At 38.7% G+C, this 22971-nt stretch overlaps 1 protein-coding gene across 3 annotated transcripts in view; it reads right to left on the bottom strand.

Moving 5' to 3' along the window:
• Window positions 1-748: 748 nt before the first annotated feature.
• Window positions 749-22971, bottom strand: part of Fam133b (family with sequence similarity 133, member B) — a 22606-nt gene continuing 383 nt past the window's right edge. The window contains exons 2-11 of one of the 3 annotated variants that reach the window (XM_013026060.1): window positions 17017-17114; window positions 14704-14782; window positions 13410-13484; window positions 13253-13285; window positions 12760-12822; window positions 12165-12257; window positions 9298-9348; window positions 8260-8352; window positions 3504-3551; window positions 749-2307 (exon numbers count right to left, since the gene is read on the bottom strand). In XM_013026060.1, coding sequence (XP_012881514.1) covers window positions 2221-2307; window positions 3504-3551; window positions 8260-8352; window positions 9298-9348; window positions 12165-12257; window positions 12760-12822; window positions 13253-13285; window positions 13410-13484; window positions 14704-14782; window positions 17017-17114 — 720 coding nt within the window. In that variant the 3' untranslated portion in view covers window positions 749-2220. The remainder of the gene's footprint in view (window positions 2308-3503; window positions 3552-8259; window positions 8353-9297; window positions 9349-12164; window positions 12258-12759; window positions 12823-13252; window positions 13286-13409; window positions 13485-14703; window positions 14783-17016; window positions 17115-22971) is intronic. The other 2 variants (XM_013026061.1, XM_013026062.1) reach the window with 2 other exon arrangements.

Genomic DNA, 22971 nt, shown 5'->3' with positions numbered 1-22971 from the left:
GCCAAATCTCTTCCTTCCCCTCATCCCCAATGTCTGAAACAGTTGCTTCTAGTGGAACAGAACTAAGGACCAGTCTATAAAGCTGCACTTGTACACTGAAATATACAGCAAATAAGCTGATGATTTTAATAGCATTTTTACAAACAATTCTGAGAATATAAAATGCCCTCAATTTTATGTACTCAGTGTGTGTAAAAAGCCAGGCACTGGTGGCTCACGCCTATAATCCTAATTACTTAGGAAGCTGAAATTTAAGAATCAAAGTTTGAAGTTAGCAGACAAATCTTCAAGACTTTTATTTTCAAGTAAACAGCAAAATAGCTACACTGAAGATGTGGTTCAAGTGATAGAGTGCCAACCATGAACTGAGTGAGGGTGTGAGGTCGAGTTCAAATCTCAGTATTGGCACATAAAAAAGTTGTTTTGAGACAGGATCTCTCTATATAGCCCAAGCTATCTTCAAACTCACAACTACCTCAAATTTACAACCCTTCTGCTTTAGCCTTCCGAATGCTGGGATTATAAGGCATGTTACCACCATACCTGGCATGCATACAGGTAACTTTATGAGAAAGCAGTATGAAGCTTTAAGCATTAAAAAACAGAAGGAAAAATAAAAACTCTTGAAATGGTTTGTTTTTGGCTTAACCACTAAAACCTTGAGGGTTTACTTTACCTATTACTAATACCTACTAGTATTTTACCTTTGTAAGTTTACCTGTGACTCAAAGGGAGATAAGAGCACAGCTATTTTTAAGTAAAATAGCTATTTATTCAGCCTCTTGTCATGCCAAAATGCTCTGTGCATATACCACTGTAATTAGCAAACCTTTTGAAACAGGTAAAATTGTACATCAAATTACATTTCTTATTACCTGATTATATAAAAATGTAAAATGAAACAATTTATCAATTCCTTTTAACATTCCTAATAATTCAGCAGAATATCTGAGGCACAAAATCTTAGTAAAATGACACAGAAAGAGAAGTAATGTAATTCTCACTTAAAGTTAACTTACTATATTTTGTTACTAACCTAGAAAGACAACAGACTTTTAAAATGTATTTACTAAGATTCTGGCAACAGCTTTATTTAACAAGATATAGCATATCAAGCCTGCACTCAACTTGTGTATGGTCTCAGCTTCAATATGAAGCTGTTAAAAAAAGAAATGAAATCCCTGCTTTTTACATGCTAAATATCGTGGCAAATATGCCATTAAACATAGTAATGAATGTAAGACAGCAAGAGTAAGGAGTTAACTAAAGCTAAACATTGCAGCCTAAACAAAATTTATACAAAAAATAAAGGTAACAATCACTGGTTACATAAAATTTTCTTGACTGGTTAAAACTTAACAGTATAAAACATGCATTTTAGAATCTTCAACTATCCATTTCAAAAAGTACCAGTGTCTATCTGAAACTATTCCTCTCCAAAGTCAAAGTGTAGTCAAAATTCAAACAACATAACACATTCTAATGCTAAAAAACATTCAGTTATTATAGATGTGGAGGTAAATTCCGAGCTTTGGGGGTTTTCTCATGCTGCAAAGGGCTTCACATCTCTGACTCACTCAAAGCAGCACACAAAATCCAAGGATGTTACTAAGCTCAGTAAAGGACAAGACTGCTGGCACCCAGCTCTAAACTCCCCAGGAAGCATGGCTGCTGTGTCCACAAAAATAAGATGTGTGAGGATCAAAGGCACGCTATTCTGCTAGCTAGATAGCAAACCACCCTCCCGCCTTAAAAGTTCCTTCCCAGGTAAATAAAAGTATACAGGGGAAAAAATTAAAATACACTTATCTACAAGATTTTTGAAGCATTAATGTAATCCCTACTTCAAAAATTTTAACTAGAATCATCTGTCATTTCTGACTGCATCTAAAGATACATCCAGATTCAATTTCTGTTTATCCATAGATATATCTAGTCAAAAGTATTAGCTTTATTCCCAAATGTCTTAACCACTATCATGACTGCAGTGTGTGTAATATCTCCGAGAGTTATCAAGCACAAAGGAGAAAGTAGATGCTCAAAACGCAGGCAGCAATCATGACCTTCCAAACAGCAGCACCTGAGTGGCTACTGTAGAGTCCAGGAATAATTTTAGAAACAAGAAAGTTCATGCATTTTAGTAAATATGTCATAATTTTCACAGTTGAAATTTTCTTAGACATTGCACTTTCTTTAAGGGAATCCAGGTTTTTCTAAATGTTACGATGAATCAGGACTTGAACTAGCAGTCTTCTTTTTCTTCTTTTTACTGTGTTTCTTATGCTTCTTTTTCTTTTTTGTCTTTTCCTGTAATTATAATTCCACATTAAAGACATTACTACTGGGAAATATGTAAACAAAGAACATCTTTACCAAAGTATGTCTAAGCTATTACAAACAATCCACACAACCAAGGGGAAAAAACATCTCTTGAAAAGTCTATAAACAGTCATAATACAAGGAACAAAAGTTCTTGTCAATTTTTTTTTTCTTTTTGCTTATGTGGTGCTGAGGAATCGAACCCAGGGCCTCATGCATGCAAGGCAAGTGCTCTACCACTGAGCCACCTTCCCAGCCCTCTTGTCAATATTTATAAAATAAGGAAAACAAAATCTTAAGTCATTGGCATGTGACCACACCTTCTAACACAACTTCTTGTAGAATAAATTTAGTAGAATATTATTACTCATGTTATAATTTCTAAAGGCCACAAAGTAAAACTCAACTGTCGACAAAATGACAGATTTTAGGAAGAGCAAACATAATAATTTTTATTTTTAGTGAAATTATTAGAATAGAAAATGCACTGCTATTCTCTTTAATTCTCTTTTCTACTTCTCAATTTTCATAATGGAAGATTGGTTTTAAAAGAGTAATCAATATTAGTGTGTCATTACAATGCCACTTTCCTGCTTATTTTCCACTGCAGGTAATGCTTTAAAAGGCTTTTTCTGTTATTCCGGCTTTGGCTGATCTAGAAATAACTTCAGAAGACAGAAGAAATCACCGTATTTTAATGCACCTTAAAAAAAGTCATGTGCTGGGAAGTTGGCTCAGTGGTAAGGCGCTTGCCTTGCATGCCTGAGGCCCTGGGTTTGATTCCTCAGCACCACATAAGAAAAAAGCCGGAAGTGGCGCTGTGGCTCAAGTGGTAGAGTGCTATCCTTGAGCTGAAGAGCTGAGGGACAGCACCCAGGCTGAGAGTTCAGGCCCCACAACCGGACCCCCCCCCCAAAAAAAAAAGTCATGTGCAAGTTTGAGCTTCTATTTCTAACAGTAAGACGTTAGAATATCTTCATTATCTTAAAAAGGTAGATCTTGCCACGAAGGTTTTCTTTCTCTTTCCTAAGCCAATTTGATTCTCTCTTATCCATCAAGTGAAGCTGCTGAGCACCACTTTTCTCAATCCTTTCTTTTTCACAGTAAATACAATGTGTTACCATGACTCATACTAAACCAGAACAGTTGAGCTGTTGCCATCTAAAAACATAAGAAATACTTGCTGTTGCTCTTTCTCGTTCTTCACTGCTTTTCTTCTTTTTTGCTCGTACCTAAATGTTGAAATTGTGGAGGAAAAAAACTTGTAATTTTTGCTCAGTGCACTTTTCTTTCAAACTCTAAGGCATCTTATATATTTTCAAAAGTTAGATGTAAAAAATCATTCTATCAAATCACATTTTAAATAATCCGTTAGATGACATTTCAGTGAAAACTACATAAAAGCAAGATTTTTAAATCTCTAGTACTATTTCCTTATATTGTCCTTCAGTAACTGCAATAACAAGCAAGAGTGGTCTGTGGGAAAAAAATCACGAGCTCTGAACTAACACAGAACAAGATCTGTATCCTATCCACTAGTTCCTCATCTATGAAAAGGAAGGGATATCCACCTTCCAGGTGCTGTGCCTGGAATACAGCAGGCACTTCTCCATATGTTGCCAACAAATGGTGGTGTACTCAGTACAAACCAACTGATTAAAATCTTCATGGGTGACAACTATCACACCATTTCTATTTCATTTTTACCTTTTAAAGTGTTACTTTGGATTTTGTTTACATTAAAACTTGGTAAATACAAATACAAATGAAGACATTTTGTATTAAGCCTTACTTGTTATATTATTCAATATAAACATAATTACTATAACACTATGAAGTATAAAAATTACCTAATTTCCTCTGTGGGATATGTGTGCTAGATGACTACATGACAGAAATAGATGAAAGTGTAACTAATGACAGAAGAAACAACTAAAAGAACAGTCAACAAGCATTAGAGACCATTAACTTGCAAGAGAGTGGCAGTTCTTTATAAAAGGCACTAAAAATCTGTTATTTTTAAGTAGTATGGAGGTTCCTCAAAAGACTCCACATAGGGCTGGGAAGGTGGCTCAGTGGTAGAGCGCTTGCCTTGCATGCCTGAGGCCCTGGGTTCGATTCCTCAGCACCACATAAGCAAAAAGAAAAAAGCCAGAAGTGGTGCTGTGGCTCAAGTGGTAGAGCGCTAGCCTTGAGCTGAAGAGCTGAGGGACAGTGCCCAGGCCCAGAGTTCAGACCCCATGACCGGACCCAAAAAAAAAAAAAAGACTCCAAATAGAGCTCCCCTATGACCCAGCAATCCCACTTTTGGGCATTTACCCAAATGATTACAAACAAGATCATACTAAGGTTACCAGCACAACTATGTTTACTGCAGCAATATTTACCATAACTAAGATATGGAACCAGGGCTGGAAAGATGGCTCAGTGGTAGAGCGCATGCCTTGAATGCATGAGGCCCTGGGTTCGATTCCTCAGTGCCACATAAGCAGAAAAAAAAAAGCTGAAAGTGGTGCTGTGGCTCAAGTGGTAGAGCGCTAGCCTTGAGGTGAAGAGCTGAGGAACAGCACCTACGCCCAGAGTTCAGGCCCCATGACCAGACCCCCTCCCCCCAAAAAAAGATATGGAACCAACCCAGATGCCCCTCAATAGATGAATGGATCAAGAAAATGTGGTATACATACACAATGGAATTCTATGCCTCCATCAGAAAGAATGACATTGCCCCATTTTTTAGGAAATGGAAAGACTTGGAAAAAATTAAGTGAAGTAAGCCAGGTCCAAAGAAACATAGGTCCCATGGTTTCCCTTATTTGCAATAACTAGTATATGTCTGAGACAAACAGAAAAAGTCAGAAAAGATGATGTTAAGCGAAATAAACCCCAACATAAGGACACAAGTGGTTTTTTTCTTTCTTGATATTGTTTCTAACATATTTATAAGGTACCATGTGATTTTTTTTTTGGTTGCTTTGTATGTCCCTCCCCTACAGTATAACCCCTGTTTCCACTTATTTGATGTTGGTATAATTTGAGGAGGGGAAGGGAAAAATCAAATTGTTTAAATAGGGATACAGGTGGACCCATTGCAACAATGAGATGTACAAAATGACAAAATGCTATATTGGAAAACAAATTTTACAACTTTGGTGGGGTGGGGGTGGAGGGAGTGTAGTAGTGGAGATGGGAAGGCAGGGATGGTAGGGGAAAAACCAAAGGAGGAGGCAATGATGCTTGATAAGAAATGTACTTATTACCTTGCTCATGTAATTGTAACCCCTCTGTATGGTATTTTCACAATTAAATAAAACTTATTAAAAAATAAAAAAATGTTATTTTTATCATTATAATAACTAGGGAGATAGCAGATATACACTATACCCATATTCAGACAAGCAGAAGCAAGGGATGCTACGATGCAAGATTTAGAAGTACATCCTACATGACTTTAGAATAGCCTATTAATGATTTACTAATGAATCTGTTTTTATGATACAGAAAGTAAATTTACTGTAAATATACTGTAAGTATGAATACAAAGTATCTTGTTTGAGATTTTTTTTTTTTGGGGGGGGTCCAGTCATGGGGTCTGACCTCTGGGCCTGGGCGCTGTCCCTCAGCTCTTCAGCTCAAGGCTTGAACCACAGCGCCACTTCTGGCTTTTTTCTTTTTGCTTATGTGGTGCTGAGAAATCGAACCCAGGCCCTCATGCATGCAAGGCAAGCGCTCTACCACTGAGCACCCTCCCAGCCCACTTGTTTGAGATTTTAAGATACAATGTTTGCAGGCCACAGAAATAGATACAGGGAAGACTATTTCATTGAGATCTTCACTGAATTCTGACCACATATTGGAAAGTATCATTAGTGACAATGCCACTAAATACTTAAAAATGCATATGTTATGTACCAGCTCTAGCCTGCACTGTTAACATTATAATTTACTTTTACTTCTTTATATTTCTAGTAGGGGATAGTAATGTAAAAGTTAGTGGGGAGCCAGGTGTGATGGTACACAACTATAATCCTAGCTACTCATAAAATAGAGAAATAGGATGGAGCAAAAAAAAAGTGAGCACATAGTGACATGCCTATAATCCCAACTACTTGGACTGCAGTCTGAAGCTGGCCCAGGAAACACGATGCCCTAGCTGAAAAATAATGAGAGCAAAAGGGCTGGGGGGGGGGGGGGGGGGGAGAGGTGTAGTTCAAGCGGTAGAACAGAACACTTGCTGAGCAAGTATGATACTCCAAGTTCAAATCCAACTAATAACTCTCTAAATTAATGTAGTTTATATTAATTGTGACTTTCATCTCAAGGAGCATTACAAGATACTGCTATAAACTGGGGGCAATAAATCTGATGGGACTGAAAGCAATTATTCACAGATCAAACAAATCAGAAGGGAGACTGACACAAACGAGAAAGGCAAAATGCAGGAGAGTTGAGGAATAGAGTAGGCAGAAATAAAGCTAGGTAGGTCAGATGCAGCAGCAGACTGGCACAGAAAAGAGATGGAATCAGAAAAAAACAAGCCGGGCGCTGGTGGCTCACGCCTGTAATCCTAGCTACTCAGGAGGCTGAGATCTGAGGATCGCGGTTCAAAGCCAGCCCAGGCAGGAAGAGACCGTGAGACTCCTATCTCCAATAAACCACCAGAAAACCGGAAGTGGCGCTGTAGCTCAAGTGGTAGAGCGCTCGCCTTGAGCTGAAGAGCTGAGGGACAGCGCCCAGGCCCAGAGTTCAAGTCCCATGACCAACCAAAGAAAAAAGAAAAAAACAGGCCCCCCCCCCCTTTTTTTGCCAGTCCTAGGGCTTGAACTGTAGGCCAGGGCACTATCCCTGAGCTCCTTTTGCTCAGGCTACCACTCTACCACTTGAGCTATAGTGCCACTTCAGGTTTTTTTTCTGAGATTAACTGGGCATAAAAATCTGGAGGACAGGAGCTGGGAAGTTGGCTTAGTGGTAGAGCGCTTGCCTTGCATGCTTGAGGCCCTGGGTTCGATTCTTCAGCACCACATAAGCAAAAAGGAAAAAGCCAGAAGTGGCGCTGTGGCTCAAATGGTAGAGAGTTAGCCTTGAGCTGAAGAGCTGAGGGACAGCGCTCAGGCCCCATGACCGGACCCAAAAAAAAAAAATCTGGAGGACAATCCAGCCTGGCTTCAAACCACCATTTTCAGATCTCAGCGTCCTGACTAGCTAGGATTACAAGCAGGAGCAACTGGCAACTAGCTCAAGCTCTCCTTTTAACAAAGAAGATCAGCACTTCAATTCTTTTTTGCATTGTTTGGAGGTGAACATGTGGATCTCTAAAGAAAGGTGCAACTTTAATTCAAAATGACTTCAGTGCAACCTTGGGTTAGATTTTCTGCTAAGAGTTATGGAACCTGTAATCATCATTTCTGACCCATGTATTCGCTAAGGCCCTTCATAATCATCTCAATTTAGTTGCCACAATAAGGTAATGTAACATGACTTCTATTTACAGATGAGAAAACCAAGATGAAAAACATGAAAGGTGACATAAGTACCTGAGCAAAATTAACTAAGAAGGGGTTCTAATTCTAATAGGGCACAAAATGTAAAATGCAGATTGTTAGAATGGAAACAGATTGAAGATGGCCTAATTCTCTTTCATTTTATAAATTTTATGCCAACATTTTAATATCTTTCTACTTTACTGTATGCTCAAAACAAAAACAGGAAGTTGGATATGCGCAACATTTTATTTTAACCATATAAAAATTGCTGGGTTCAATTGCTATAGTTACATGCTTCGTTCATATACTCAGAACCTCATTACAAAGATATTAGGAGAGTAAAAATTAGATATTTGGAAGTATGAGAACATATGGAAAATTGCTAAATACTATTCATAATAATCGTCTAGAAGAATGCCAAACTAATTCTGAAGGAAGAAACACCATTTCTTTTACTTACTTCCTCAGCATAATCTGATTCTGACAAGGACCCAGATGATAAGGCTTTGTCTTCAGAATACATCTTTCTTTTCTTGCCAAGTCCTTTAATGTCCTATGAAAAATAAGTGTAATTTGACTCATAAAGATATGATATAAATTTTGTTTCTAGTAAAATACAAATACAAAAGATAGGACACAAATTTTGTTTCCAGTTCTAAGAATTCTCCCAATCAGAAAATTAGCATTTTTTAATTTAGAAATACCTAAAAATGGTGACATTTATCAGGATTTTTAATCATTAATCCTAATAAAGGGATGTGTTTAAAATTAAACCTAAAGTATCTACATATGCATTTAGATGTAAAATCCTCCCTATTTCTTTAGAATGGGAGGATTCAATTTCTAGGGCAGCTCAGGAAGAAAAGTTTGTGAAACCCCTTCTCTATCCATAGCTAAGTATAGTGGTATGTACCTGTTATCTCTAGCTATGTTGGAGGCTAAGATTGGTAGGATTTACAATTCCCAGCCAAGCAAGGTAAAATTAAAAAAAAAAAAAGTGCATAAGATTCCATCTCCAGACAGAAGCTGGATGCTATGGCTCACACTTATCATCCTTACAACAGGAGCCTAAAATAAGTGACATTCGCAGGTACATTCCCAGGCAGGAGACTGTATCTCAAAAGTAATAGGTGAAAAGGAAGACTGGAGGTGTGGTTCAGTGTTAGAACTCTTGCCTAACAAGCATGAGGCTCTGAGTTCAAACCCCCAAACCATACTCCTCCACAGAAAAGTACCTTGAGTAAACAAAAGAAAGGTTGAATTTTCATTATATTTTAAATCTGAGATAATCCATTAAAATACACAAATTCAAACTCAACATAGAAATGTTCTTTTATTTTTTTACCTTCAATAATGAAGCTGTATTAAATATCTTTTCCTTATAACATGAAATGCCATTAAAGCAAAAATAAATGTATTCTTTCATTTACATCAGTTAGTTTCTTGAGGTCAATTAAATGTTGTAAAATAGATTATCTTAAGGCAGTGTGAAAATTACCTTTTCTTTCTCAGTCACATCCTTTGATTTCTTTTTCTTTTTAAAACTATCCTAAACAAATATATATATGTGTAAGTATATATATATATATATATGAAACACACAAGTCGATTTTAAATGTAAAAGGCATAGCATTATAGAACAAAAAAAAAACAAAATGACTTGCTTACGATGGAAAAAGTTTATTTTAAAGTTACCATATTATTCTAAAAATAATAGAGAAATCTGTTACGTATTTGCTTATAAGCAAATAGGCTTTATCTGACCATATATCAAATCTGTATACTTCCAAAACTGCCTGAAATACCCATGTGACTTTATGTTGATTTTATTATATATATATATGTGTGTATATATATTTATATTTTTGTTTTGTTTTTTGTCAGTTTTGGGGCTTGAACTCTGGGTTTGGGCGCTGTCCCTCAGCTCTTCAGATCAAGGCGAGCACTCTACCACTTGAGCCACAGCTCCACTTCCGGTTTTCTAGTAGTTCATTGGAGATAAGAGTCTCATGGACTTTCCTGCCAGGGCTGGCTTTGAACCGTGATCCTCAGATCTCAGCTTCCTGAGTAGCCAGGATTACAGGCGTGAACCACAGGTGCCTGACTTATTTTTTATTGTACACAAGGGTTTAGTAGTGATGTTACCACACAAGAATATAATCAACTTTCATTAAATTCAGTTTCTCCTTCGCTCTTTTTTTTTTAAGTTTGTAGTGGGTTTTGTTACAATATTTCCTATAAAGTAGTTTGATCGTGTTCACCTTATCACCCTCTCCCACTGGTCCCTCACCTCAACTAGACCACCCCATCTGAATTATGCCACATTACTATTTTAGGTCTAGAATCAGGATAGGTAAGAAAATATTTCCATCTGTTAGGTAGCTTATTTTTAAGTAGAATTTTATGCAAATGCCTATCTTTGTTTGCTGCATTTCTAGTTTACATTGTTGCTTAACACCCACCAAATCAATCTGCCTATTCATCAGTAACAGAGGTAAGAAATTTTGTTTTTAATCTTAGTTGCAGCAATTAGTATCCCTGACCTTCAGTTTTCTGTCTACTTTATGGACTACCAAATAATTACTGAACAGGATTAAGAGTGTTAAATTGATAAACAACATACATTAAGACTTCAATAAATGTCAACTATCATTATCACAAGACTGCTGCTTTAGAAGAAAAATGAGGAGAACAAGCTTTAAAAAAGCAACATACACTGTATGCAGTGGCACATACCTGTAATTCTTACTACTTTGGGAGGTATAGATTGGGGGGGATTATGTTTCAAGGACAGTCTGGCAAAAAAAAGTTCAAGACTCCTTCTTGACCAACTATGGAGCACCTGTCATCCCAGATGTGGGGAAAACACAATGACTGGGTGTTGTGGTATATGCTTGTTATCTCAGCACAAGGATGAACAGAAGGATTATATTCTAGGCCAGTGGGAACATAAGTGAGATTCTAATTCAGAAAAATAACCAATACCAAAAGGGCTGGTGGAGTGGCTCAAGGTAGAGAACCTGCCTAAACCCTGAGTTCAAACCCCAGCACTACCATAAACCCACAAGCCAGAAATGCGATGAATTTCCCACAATAAATTATGTACATATATGCAAATACTATGGAACTTCTTTGTATCAAGTTAAGCTAATTTAAAAAAGAGAAAAACAACATTTATTGATCACTTTCTAGATTTTGGGCTGGGGTACACTGATTCCTGGCGCAAACTTCAAACAGATGCTTTAGTTTTCTGAGAACCTGGAACTGTGTTTATCAATTTTTGATCTATATCATATACCTCTAAATGGATGAATACCTCTATATCAGCATCATAACGTGTATTTGTCAAAATTATGAATTCTTCTTAGCCTAATTAGAGTTACAACATCACACTTAAGACCCAGGAATCAACCTTTTTGTCTTTTGGGGTGCAACACTGAATAAAGTCCGTGTACATGCTAAGCATATACTCTACAATTGAGGCACATTCTTAGCCATTAAAATCAACATTTTTATAGAAAGCCTCATACCTAAAATGATCATTAAGGTTTGAGAGACAGTTGTGCCTGATCATTTTGGTTACTACGGAAGTACCACTGGACATTGAGCCAGACATTGATTCAAATTCTAGCTGGGTGAGGTCCACAAGCCTATCACCCCAGCTATGTGCAAGGATGAAAACAGGAAGATCTCAGTTCCAGAACAGTGTGGCAGAAAACTCTGAACTACCATCCATTTAATCAGAAGCTGGGCCATAAGCAAAACCCTATCTTAAAATAACCAGTGCAAGCTGGATGCTGGTGGCTCATGCCTGTAATTCTAGCCACTCAGGAAGCTGAGATCTGAGAATTGTGGTTTGCAGCCAGCCAGGGCAGAAAAGTTTGTGAGACTCTTATCTCCAATCAGCCAGCAAAAAGCTAGAAGTGTGACTCAAATGATAGATCTCAGTTTTGAGCAGAAAAATCTAAAGGAAACTACCCCAGTCCTGAGTTCAAGCCCCAGCACACACAAAAATTAAAAAAGGGCTGGAGGTGTGGCTCAGTACAAGGCCTTGAGCTTAAAACTCAGTCCACCAAGGCGGGTGGGAAATGTATATACTGAATCATCTAATTTAACATTAGCTGCATGAATTTAAACAAGACTTTTTTTTCCCCTCTGAACTTCAACTCTGTAAAAATGGGAAAAATCTTATGAGTATATGGAGACAGGAAGATAGGTAAAAAGACTTAGGAGAATTATTAAACAGCACCTGAACATTAGTAAGGTAACACAGAATCTCAAAGAATAAAAATATTGAAAAGAAGATAGAACTAAGAGATGAAATATTTTTGTTATTCAAAATATTAACAATTTAAATAATTTTACCTTACTGTCTGACTCAGTTTCTGACATAGAGCTTTCAGAAGATTTATGTGAACGGTTCTTCTTCTTCTTTCTCCTTTTTGCTTGTTTCTTATCCTGCATAAAACATTTAAAAAATTGTTTTCTCTTTAAGAAATGTAATTATTGCAGTTCACTAATATTAAAATTTTATCAATAAAAAAACTTAATGGAATGACCTGCTTGTAAACATGTATTTTTCCTTAGTTAATATTCATAATGTAACAAATCACTTTCTTGGTTTATAAAAGTCAAGTGAATTCAAGCACATATTAATATCTAGTCAAATAGCATTTCGTATTTTTCATATTTTTCTTCTTCTGATACTTTAAATAAATCAAATATATTTTTTAAAAGTAAAAACATAATTTTAAAGTATGTTTATATTATATTACATATTATATAATATTTATAATATTAAAATTTTAAAATATAAAAGATAATTTCATTCATTCATGTCAGTCCTATAAGTTATAATTATTCACAATCTGGAGGTAAACATTTCTAATTGGTACTTCACAAGTTTCATATTAAAAAGTATAAAGACATTATTTTATGAACTATTCCAAGTGAACCTTACCTCATCTTCAGAATCTGAAGAACTGCTGGAAGAATCAGAGCTTGATGAAGAAGAAGATGAATACTTGACCAAGCACAAAACAATTAAAGCTTGTGAGATGCGGGAATTGTTTTCATTTATCAAGTCTCTCAAGTACTTAGTGAAATCAATCTAGTATCTGAGAAATAGATGCCATATTCACAAGATTTAAATATTAAAATGTAAAAGTCTCACTTTCATTCTCCCTTCAAAACTCTCACTGAGGTGACAATTCATATGGCAATGGTGATCAATTGTCTTCTTCAACAGCAGCAGAGAAGTTACAAGGTTATAAGGAGGTTGGCATCTTGTTATTGACAGAACACTGCCACTCATCACAGCCAAATGACCTCCAGGCTGCTTGACTCATCTAGTCTTAAGTGAGCTTTAGCATACAGATTAAATAATTTACTTTTATGTTTTTAAATAGACTCTTTAATTGCAGTATTTATAAAAATAGAAAACTTTTGCTCACCCTACCAGCTTTCTTCTTTTCTTTTTTCTTTCTCTAGATGGAAACAATAAATATGAGACTAAGTTGATGTTAGTTTTCAAATGCATCTATTTTAATGGTTTTAGTATGAAAATATGACTATGAGATTAAGAATAGCAATAAATTAAAATGGTATTACCTGTCTTTTTTTAGATGAGCTCTCATTTCCACTTAATAGTTTCTCCCTGTGTTTTTCTAGCTCTTTCTTCCAGTTCTGCAAAATAGTTATAGATACTATCAGAGGTTGCTGATCTCTTCTAAACAGACAACATATAGACACCCAGTACTTTCTCATACCCATGCTGTTTTTCAAGCACCTTTGCTTCTAATTAGTTAACAGATACTATGGCTTGCAGTGGTGTATACTAGGGCTATGTGCCTGTGGCCACAGCTTCTTGGGCAGCTGAGGCTGGAAGATTGAGCACAGGATCTAGAGCCCAGCCTGGGCTCTCTCAAAATGAATGAATGAATGATATTCTAACTGCTAGTGGCTCACATCTACAATACTCGCTACTCAGGAAGTTAAGATATGGGGATTGAGGTTTGAAGCCAGTGTGGGCAGACCAATCCAAGAGTCTCCTATCTCCAGTTAACCAGCAAAATGCCCAAACTGGAGGCATGGCTCAAATGGTAGAATGCCAGCTACCAACTGTGAGTAAAAAAGCTGAGAGTACTCAAGAATCTGGGTTCAAGTCCCTGTACTAGTACAAAGGGGAAAAAAAAACAAACACAAACCCAAGCAACTCTTAAGTTTCCATCTTTCATTTTATCACCAAGGAACCTCTATTTGCTATTTTGGTAGAGTACCCTACTGAATATCATATAGAGAAACAGATATGGGCACTGAGGCCACAGACTGTTTTCTTTTCAATTAAGATAGTTAGATTCTCTTTCCAGAAAACAGTTGAGTTATAGACTATGGTTAAACCATACATATATATTTGCAATCAAAATACACAAACAGCACTATAGACACTATGGAGATTCCAGATGGAGAATGGGGAGAGTGGGGTGTTTCTAGGACTAACATCTCTTTATTTTATTTTTTTGGTGCTGGTCCTAGCACTTGAACTCAGGGCCTGGGTGCCATCCATGAGCCTTTGGGCTCGAGGCTAGCACTCTACTTCTGGCTTTTTGGCAGTGTTTTGGAGATGAGTCTCATAGACATTCCTACCTGGGCTAGCTTAGAAATATTATCCTCAGATCTCAGGCTTCTAAGCAACTTGAGCCACTGGCATCAGCCTATTTTAATTGTTAAAAGAAAGTATCATTTAAACACAAATATGTATTCAACTTAACACTATTACTGGTAAAATGAAAAGATGTCTTAACCTAAAGAACTATATCCAAATGGTTGGTTAATTAAAAGTGAAACATATAAAAAGGATTTCACTTTAGAAGATTAGTCTCTTTAAGAGATACTGTTAACAAACCTCATTCATTTTTTCTTCAAATTCAGCCAAAGCCTTGGAGCCTTTCTTTTTCTTTTCGAGTTGTTCTTTTACTTCCTCCCTTTAAAAAAAGATTGTGCAAATAAGACTTCAAGCACTTCAAATAATATGAATGTTCACAATTTCATACTTAATAGCCCTCCATTCCAATGTTGATATATTTCAAATTTGTTCATATCATTTAGATAATCTATTGTGATTATTATCATTCCTCTTCTATACATGGAATGTAAGATTTAACATGCGACAGCAACACTTACATACAATACACTGCTTATATACATATCCACTTAATCCTCACAACAACCCTGTGAGAAAAGGTAGTATGTGCCCCCATTTTATAGAGACTAAGTTTGCAAAGGGTAAGAAATCTGTCCAAGGTCATATAGCTTCAGTGTTAGGGTGAACTAAGAACTATCTAACAGGACTGATACATTTTTACTACTAAATCTCCCATTCAGTCATGTACCTGACACATTTGCAGAGATTGAGTTCTAATTGTTAGAAAAGCCTGCTTATAGAACTTGCCCAAAGTGGGCATCTGGGAACTGGGATTTTGGAGGCTTCTTACCATTCTCTGATCATGAATGGTTTACTTAAGAGTAAGCTGTGTAGGACAGTATAGGCTCAAGAGCTGTTTCCTTGAATTTCAGAATGCACACCCAGCCTGTTAAGAACAACTCTGTGTATCAAGTCTCTAATCAACCTCTCAGGCCAGCAACATTCATGTGCTGTCAAACTCCCTGTTGAGGGAATTAAGTGTGTCTTTCATAATTATAATTCCATTAGGTGAGAACCCTGGAAGCCAGTGCCAGGCCTCTCCTGATCTCCCCTGCACCCTTCCTTTTCTTTTGCTGATGGTCTCTGGAATCTTTTCAGGAATGTTACCAGGCATAGAACTATCTGCCGAGACTCCTGTGAGTTCTCTTACGAATTATCTAACCCAAAGATTATCTTAAAGACCTCTGACACAAAGGTAATATGATTGCTTGAACACTTCCCCTTTAAAGTTCATTCCTTCTCTTTAAAGGTAAAATTACTTTGTTTTGGAATAATTTATTTCCTGGAAAGCTGCAATGGTTAACAGCAGCACTTATGCACACTACAGAGGTCAGACGGCAACAGTTACTTCTCATTTAGCCCCAAACAAATCTCCTACAATAAGCACACCTTTCAACACCAGTTACTCAGTTTTCAGTGCTTTCTTTGAAGCTAGCATGTAGAAGCTTGCATATGGTACCACATATGGTACTACTTGCATATGGTACTACTACAAGGAAAACATACTAAAAATAATAAGGCATGTACTAAAATACTTTATTTATAAAAGATCAGAGTTACTCAGTGAATGTTTCTAACTTACCGAATAGCCTGAAATTAGCTGAACATTAACCTTTTTAAAATTTGGTTAACTCTCAATAAAGGGCATGTTTACTCAAATCCCCAATTTTAGGTAGCTTAGAAAATAACAAAGTAAGGTTTTGTTTGTTTTTTTTTGCCAGTCCTGGGATTTGAACTCAGGGCCTGCACACTGTCCTTGAGCTTCTTCTGCTCAAAGCTAGCACTCTACCACTTAAGCCACCTCTCCACTTCTGTCCTTTTCTTATGTGGTACTGAGGTACTGAACCCAGGGCTTCATGCATGCTAGGCAAACACTCTGCCACTATGCCACAGTCCCAGCCCCAAAGTAAGTTTTTTTGTTTTTTTAAATGGGATACAGATTGGTTGGAAAAAGTTACCCATCAGTGCTTAAGCTGTATCAAGTGGTAAACTGCCAAATGTTTTAGTTATGCAAGTGAAAGAAGCATGTCAAATTGTTTTTTAAAAGCAACTCAAGCCTATGCCTACAATCCCAGCTACTCAGAAGCAGAGATCAAGAGCATTGCAGTTTAAGGTTCAGTATCAGAAAAAAAAAAGTCAGTGACAGTCTATCTCAACAACTAAGCTGGATAGTACCCATCAGTATTCACAGGTACATGGGAGGCACAAATAGACTGCAGTCCAAGCTGGCCCTGGGTAAAAATGTGAGACTAGCTGAAAAACAGTAATTGTCCTCCTGGCAAACTTCAGGCCCTGAGTTCAAACTCTAGTACTACCAAAACAAAAGCTATCCAGCAACAAGAGTTTTAAGAAGGGGCTGGGGGTTTAGCTTAGCGGAAGAGCGCCTGCCTGGCAAGTGCAAGGCCCTGAGTTCGGTCCTCAGCTCTGGAAAAATGAAAATAAAAATAAAAGACTTTGAATCAACTATAAGATGTTAATTAAAAGTTATAAATGAGTAAAACATTTCACAAATACCAGGTAGGTCTTGGTCGATTTAGATAATCCTGGATTGTTGGCCCAGAAGACTGAATTGGCCCCCTTGATCTGGCCATTGCTATTGGATTCATGTAGGCCTTGAAGAAAGAACACAAGTATTCCATTAAAACAAACATTAAAAATATAAATGCTCATTTATATGACCTCCTTTATAACCAGTGATTTGATGAAATAATGACACCTCTCCCCTAGTGATAGCTTTTTCGTGCTTTATCCTAAAATGAAATACCCCGTGAAGGTGATCACACTGTGCTTACTAGTAAATTAAGAAATTTAATTCCAAAGAAGTTAAAAAAGATTTAAGTCCAAGTTTACTGTGTATTGTACAACCCAAGAAATACTGTGACAGCCAGGCCCAGTGGCTCAGACCTGTAATCCTACCTATTCAGGAGGCTGAGATTCAAGGATCTTGGTTTGAAGCCAGCCCAGGAAGGACTCTTATCTCCAATTAACCACCAGAAAACTGGAAGTGAAGCTGTGGTTCAAGTAGTAGACTGGTACTGTTGAGCACAAAAGCTCAGGGACAGTGCCTGAGTTCAAGCCTCAAGACCAGCACAAGAAAGATTAAATCATAAATAAAAAATAGGAAAAAATGGGACTTCAGGGGAACTAAAATGTTTGATCAATAGATATCAAAAAATGAAAAGATACAGAAAATACTTTCAGGTCATATATATGATAAAAGAATACTATCTACAGTACATAAGAAGCTGCTATAACTTAAACTCCCAAATAACCTAATTCAAAAGAAGGCAAAAGCTGTGAATACATGCTTCTCCAGAGATAGTCAATGGCAAATAAGCACATGAAAAACAGCTTAACATTACTAGTCATTAGGAAAACTCAAGTAGAAGTATATGCCTGTAATCCCAGCTGCTCAAGAGGCAGAAGAAGGGCTGTGAATTCAAGATCAGATCGAGCAAAGTAAGCAAGACCCTATTAAAAACAGAAGGACTGGGGTAAGAGGGTTATGTGTGTGGTTTAAGAGGTACAGCTGCCAGGCACTTATGGCTCACACCTGTAATTCTAGCTACATACTAAGGATCACAATTCAAAGCCAGCCTGGGTAGAAAAGTCTATGAGACTTTATTTCCAACTAGTCAGAAAAAAAAAAAAAGGGAAGTAGAGCTATGGCAAGTGGAAGCACCAACCTTGAGCAAAAGAGCCATGGAATAGCAGTTCCTGAATTTAAGCCCTAGTACTGGCTCCCTACAAGAAAGGAAGGAAGGGAGGGAGGGGAAGAAAGGAAGAAAGGAAAAAAGGAAGAAAGAAAGAAAGAAAGAAAGAGAGAGAGAGGGAGGGAGGGAGGGGGGGAAAGGAGGGGGGAAAAAGAAGGGGGAAGGAGGGAAGGAAAGAAAACAAAGGGGAAGGAAGAAAGGAAAGAGCTCTTGATATGGAAATGTTTGCGATTTCTTTAGGGAAAGGCACAAACAACTTATCAAAAAATTAAGTATACTGTCTTAAATTCGTATAAAGTTTTCTAAATCTGGATTCAGGTGCAACAAAGTGTAAAGTGAGACATTCCCTTTCACCATTTCATGTATCGAAAAACAGGTTTTAAGGAACTCAACAAAGAAAAATATACACATTAATAAAAATCAAGGTAAACAAAATGACAATTCAGCCACAATACTTGCCACTCCAATAAACAAAACTAAACAGTGCTTATGTAGAAATCCACAGAGTGCAATGCTAATTTTCATTCTCATTTTTAAAAAATCACAATATTTACCATGTATAACAGTTTCAATGTGTGCGTGTGTGTGTTTGTGCGCATGCGTGCACACTGGTTCCAGGGCTTGGACTCAGGGCCTACGGCTTTTACTCAGCCTTCCCTCAGCCTATCCCTCAAGGTTGGGGCTTTACCACTTGAGCCACATCTCCACTTCTGGCTTTTTGCTGGTTAATTGGAGATAAAAGTCTCCCAGTTGCCTGCCTGGGCTTCAAACTATATCCTCAGATCTCCACCTCCTGAGTAGTCAGGATTACAGCCAGACTTCAATGTTTTAACATACATTTTTAAAATACATCAACATTCTTATGTATCTAATATCATTTCATCACACTACTTTTCCAAAACGACAGATGAACCTATCGTTTACTTCAGAGAAAAATAAAGCAGTACTCACATGTTAGGAGAACTAATTACAGATAATTAAGGTACAATTACATGAGCTACTATCACATGGTAAAACTTACTTTTAAGTTTCTGAATATAAACAAACACTCCAATTCCTTCTATTATTAATTAAGTTTATCTTATGTGCTCGGTTCTATGCAAAACAATACTGTGTGCTCTTACTTAAGCGATGATGCTTTAAAATAATACTCTTCACATTAAGGGGGTGAGATATTAGTAAAAAATTACAATTTAAGTCTGGCACCAGTGATTCACACCTGCAATCCTAGCTACTCAGGAGGCTGAGATAGATATGAGGATCATGGTTCAAAGCCAGCTCAGGCTGAGAAGTCTGTGAAGCTTTTTTTTTTTTTTGGGTCCGGTCGTGGGGCCTGAACTCTGGGCCTGGGTGCTGTCCCTCAGCTCTTCAGCTCAAGGCTAGCGCTCTACCACTTGAGCCACAGCGCCACTTCCGGCTTTTTTTCTTTTTGCTTATGTAGTGCTGAGGAATCGAACCCAGGGCCTCATGCATGCAAGGCAAGTGCTCTACCACTGAGCCATCTTCCCAGCCCGTCTGTGAAGCTCTTATCTCCAATTAACTACCAGAAAACCAGCAGCAGCACTGTTGCTCAATATAGTGGCGTGTTAGTCTTGAGCAGAACAACTCAGGAAAAGTGCCTAGGCCCTGAGTTCAAGCCCCCTTACCCAAGGGGGAAATAAAAGCAATTTAACATCTCACTACAACTTAATCATATAAAATGCTATGTATGCCATGGCCTGGGAGGGTGGCTCAGTGGTAGAGCGATTGCCTTGCATGTTTGAGGCCCTGGGTTCGATTCCTCAGCACCACATACACAGAAAAAAAAAAAGCCAGAAGTGGCGCTGTGGCTCAAGTGGTAGAATGCTAGCCTTGAGCTGAAGAGCTGAGGGACAGCGCCTAGGCCCAGAGTTCAGGCCCCACGACCAGACCTCCCCCCCAAAAAAATGCTATGCCTTGATAGTTCACATTTTCATATTCGTAGGTGACTATAATTGTCTGTGGCTCCAAATGAGTTTGGTAACAGGAAAGGATTTGCTAATAAAAGGATAGCAAACTGGGGTCAAGAATATACATATGGGGGCTAGGAAGGTGGCTCAGTGGTAGAGTGCTTGCCTTGCATGCATAAGGCCCTGGGTTCGATTCCTTAGCACATAAGCAGAAAAAGCTGAAAGTGGTGGTGTGGCTCAAGTGGTAGGACGCTGGCCTTGAGCTCAAGAGCTGAGAGACAGCGCCCAGGCCCAAATTTCAGGTCTCACAACCAGCAAAAAAAAAAAGAAAGAAAGAAAGAAAGAAAGAAAAAGATAGAAAGAAAGAAGTGGGGCAGGTATCAAAAGAGCAATGCAGTACAACCACTAACATACAACCTACAGCAAAAACATTGTTGTTTTTGAGTACCAGTTTTTAGCTAGAGGACACATCTATTTTAAACAACATAAACTAACAGAATACAAAGGAAACTTCCAGAAACAACAAGCCCATTATGAACTTGGTTTCCTCTAGAAATGCTGAAAATTAAAACGTTCATTGAAAATACTGTTCAACAATGTATAAATGGAGCCCTGATATAATCTGTGGACTCTGGGTAATCATGTGTCAATAATATGGGTTCATGGATCGTTAACAAAAGCACTCCTGTCCATGTTGATTAGGGAGGCGGGTGTATGGAAATATGTACAGGGGAATGTTCTGTACTTCCTGCTCAATTCTGCTGTCAACCTGAAATTGCTCTAAAAACAATGTTTTTCAAAAAACTATCCAAACTTAATGTTTTTAAAAATAATCCAATCATTTCTGAAACCACGACAGTATTATCAGCATAAAAAAGCCTCAACTACTGACAGCCTCTAAAAAAAAGGCAGTATTTCCAGAGACTAACACATGTTACTGAAAAAAACAAATTATGGCAAAACTATGGAACCAGAAACATCAATGGCCTTTGTAAAAGGGGGAGGAGTGGGGAAAGAATGACAGAGCACAGACATTCTTAAGGCAATGTAATATTCTGAACGGTATCATAATGTGGGTGCATGTTGTAAATTTGTTCAAGCCCACAGAATGTACCAACAGTAAGCACTAATCCCTTAGCACTGACAATTAATTGTAACCACTCTGTTGGGGGATGGTGATAATGGAGAGGCAATGTATATTGGGGGAGTAGAAGGTACACGGGGTATCTGTTATCTCCCTCTCATTTTGCTGTCAACCTGAAATTGCTGTAAAAGAAATCAAGAGTTCTGATGCACTGTCAGATGACACAGTTTTGGTCCCTGTCTAAATAATCACACTCATCTTCCATGCAATAAGGAAACTAAATTACAAATTGGATTATCCATGTCTTACACTTGTTAATTTCACTTAGTCTTTGAAGTTCAAACAAAAAGTTATCTGAACACTGTGTGCCCTGACAGCATACCAACACCACAGGCTGAGTTATTATCAAAATGCTCAGCTGGCAGCCTGTGGCTCACGCCTGTACTCCTAGCTACTCAGGAGGCTGAGCTCTGAGGATGGTGGTTCAAAGCTAGCCCCGGCAGAAAAGTATGGGAGATTTTTATGTCCAAATACACACACACATGCACGCGCGTGCCAGAAGTGGAACTGTGGCTCAAGTGGTAGAGCTCTAGCCAGGAGCAAAGAAACTCAAGGATAGCTCCCAAGATCTGAATTCAAGCCCCAGAACTCCGCTCTGCGCCCCCACCCCACACACATACTCCAACGCTGCAGTAAATGAAGCTAATTTGATATTTTCCAAACGTCTAAAAGGGATCATGTAAACCACCATTTTTTTCTCAGTAAAGAAACTAATGAGTCCTCTGAAGGAAACTGTATCCAGTTAAATGATTTCTAAGCTTAAGAAGACTTAAGCCTAGTCTAAGCTTAAGAAGAAAAGCCTAGTCGGGTGGCTCACGCCTGCAATCCTATCTACACAAGAGGCTGAGATTTAAGGATGGAGGTTCAAATCTGGTGAGAGCAGGAAAGTCCCCGAGAATCTTTAAAGAGGCCGGAAGTAGGGCTGTGGCTCAAGTGGTAAAGCGCTATCCTTGAGCAAAAGAAGCCCAGGGACAAGTGCTCAAGCCTCGAGTTCAAGTCCCAGGACCGGCCAAAAAAAAAAAAAAGATAAAGAGAGGGGGAAAAAAAAACCAGAAAAGACATTACAAGGGCCCAAACAGTTTAACACCTCACACCTAAGGATGTCCCCGAACCCCACCATTTCAACTCCTGGTCACCAAGAGCGACCTCCACGGCAACCAGGAAGAGCTGCCCTCAACCTCGTAATCACGGTTTTTGGCCACAGTGGTTCCTTAGCGTTCCCCAGGAGGAACACTAGGTATCCTTCCACAAGCACAAGTCCCTGGAGCGCGCACTCGCTGGCTCTCGGGGCTTCCGTGGTCCTGACTCTTCTGCCAGGCTGTGAACCACAAGGAGTCCCTTTAGGATGCGAGCAAGCAGGTTCGCACAAGGAGGGCCGCAGAGTCCACGGGGCAACTCTCCCAGCGAGCCCTCGCGCTCCTTGTCCGCGGGGGTGGGGTCACCCCCGGAGGCCGCCGTGCCCGCGTCCCGCGTGGGCACGCCAGCCACGGGGCGCCCGCCGGGGCGAGCGAGGCCCACGGAGGCGCCTCGGACTTGGGAACGGACACTCAGGACGGGGGGACCTTCCGCCAGCCCTGGCGGCTCCTCTACACCGTGCTGTTTGGCTCCGGCGGGAGCGGAGGGGAGCGGGCAGGGCTGGGGCGCCAACTGCGTGTGCGGCGCACGCGCGCGGGAACGGCGTGGG

The sequence above is a fragment of the Dipodomys ordii genome, unplaced genomic scaffold (genome assembly GCF_000151885.1).
Source record: "Dipodomys ordii isolate 6190 unplaced genomic scaffold, Dord_2.0 Scaffold90, whole genome shotgun sequence".
In the NCBI taxonomy this organism is placed as follows: Eukaryota; Metazoa; Chordata; class Mammalia; order Rodentia; family Heteromyidae; genus Dipodomys; species Dipodomys ordii.
This window is presented reverse-complemented; position numbering and strand designations above follow the sequence as displayed.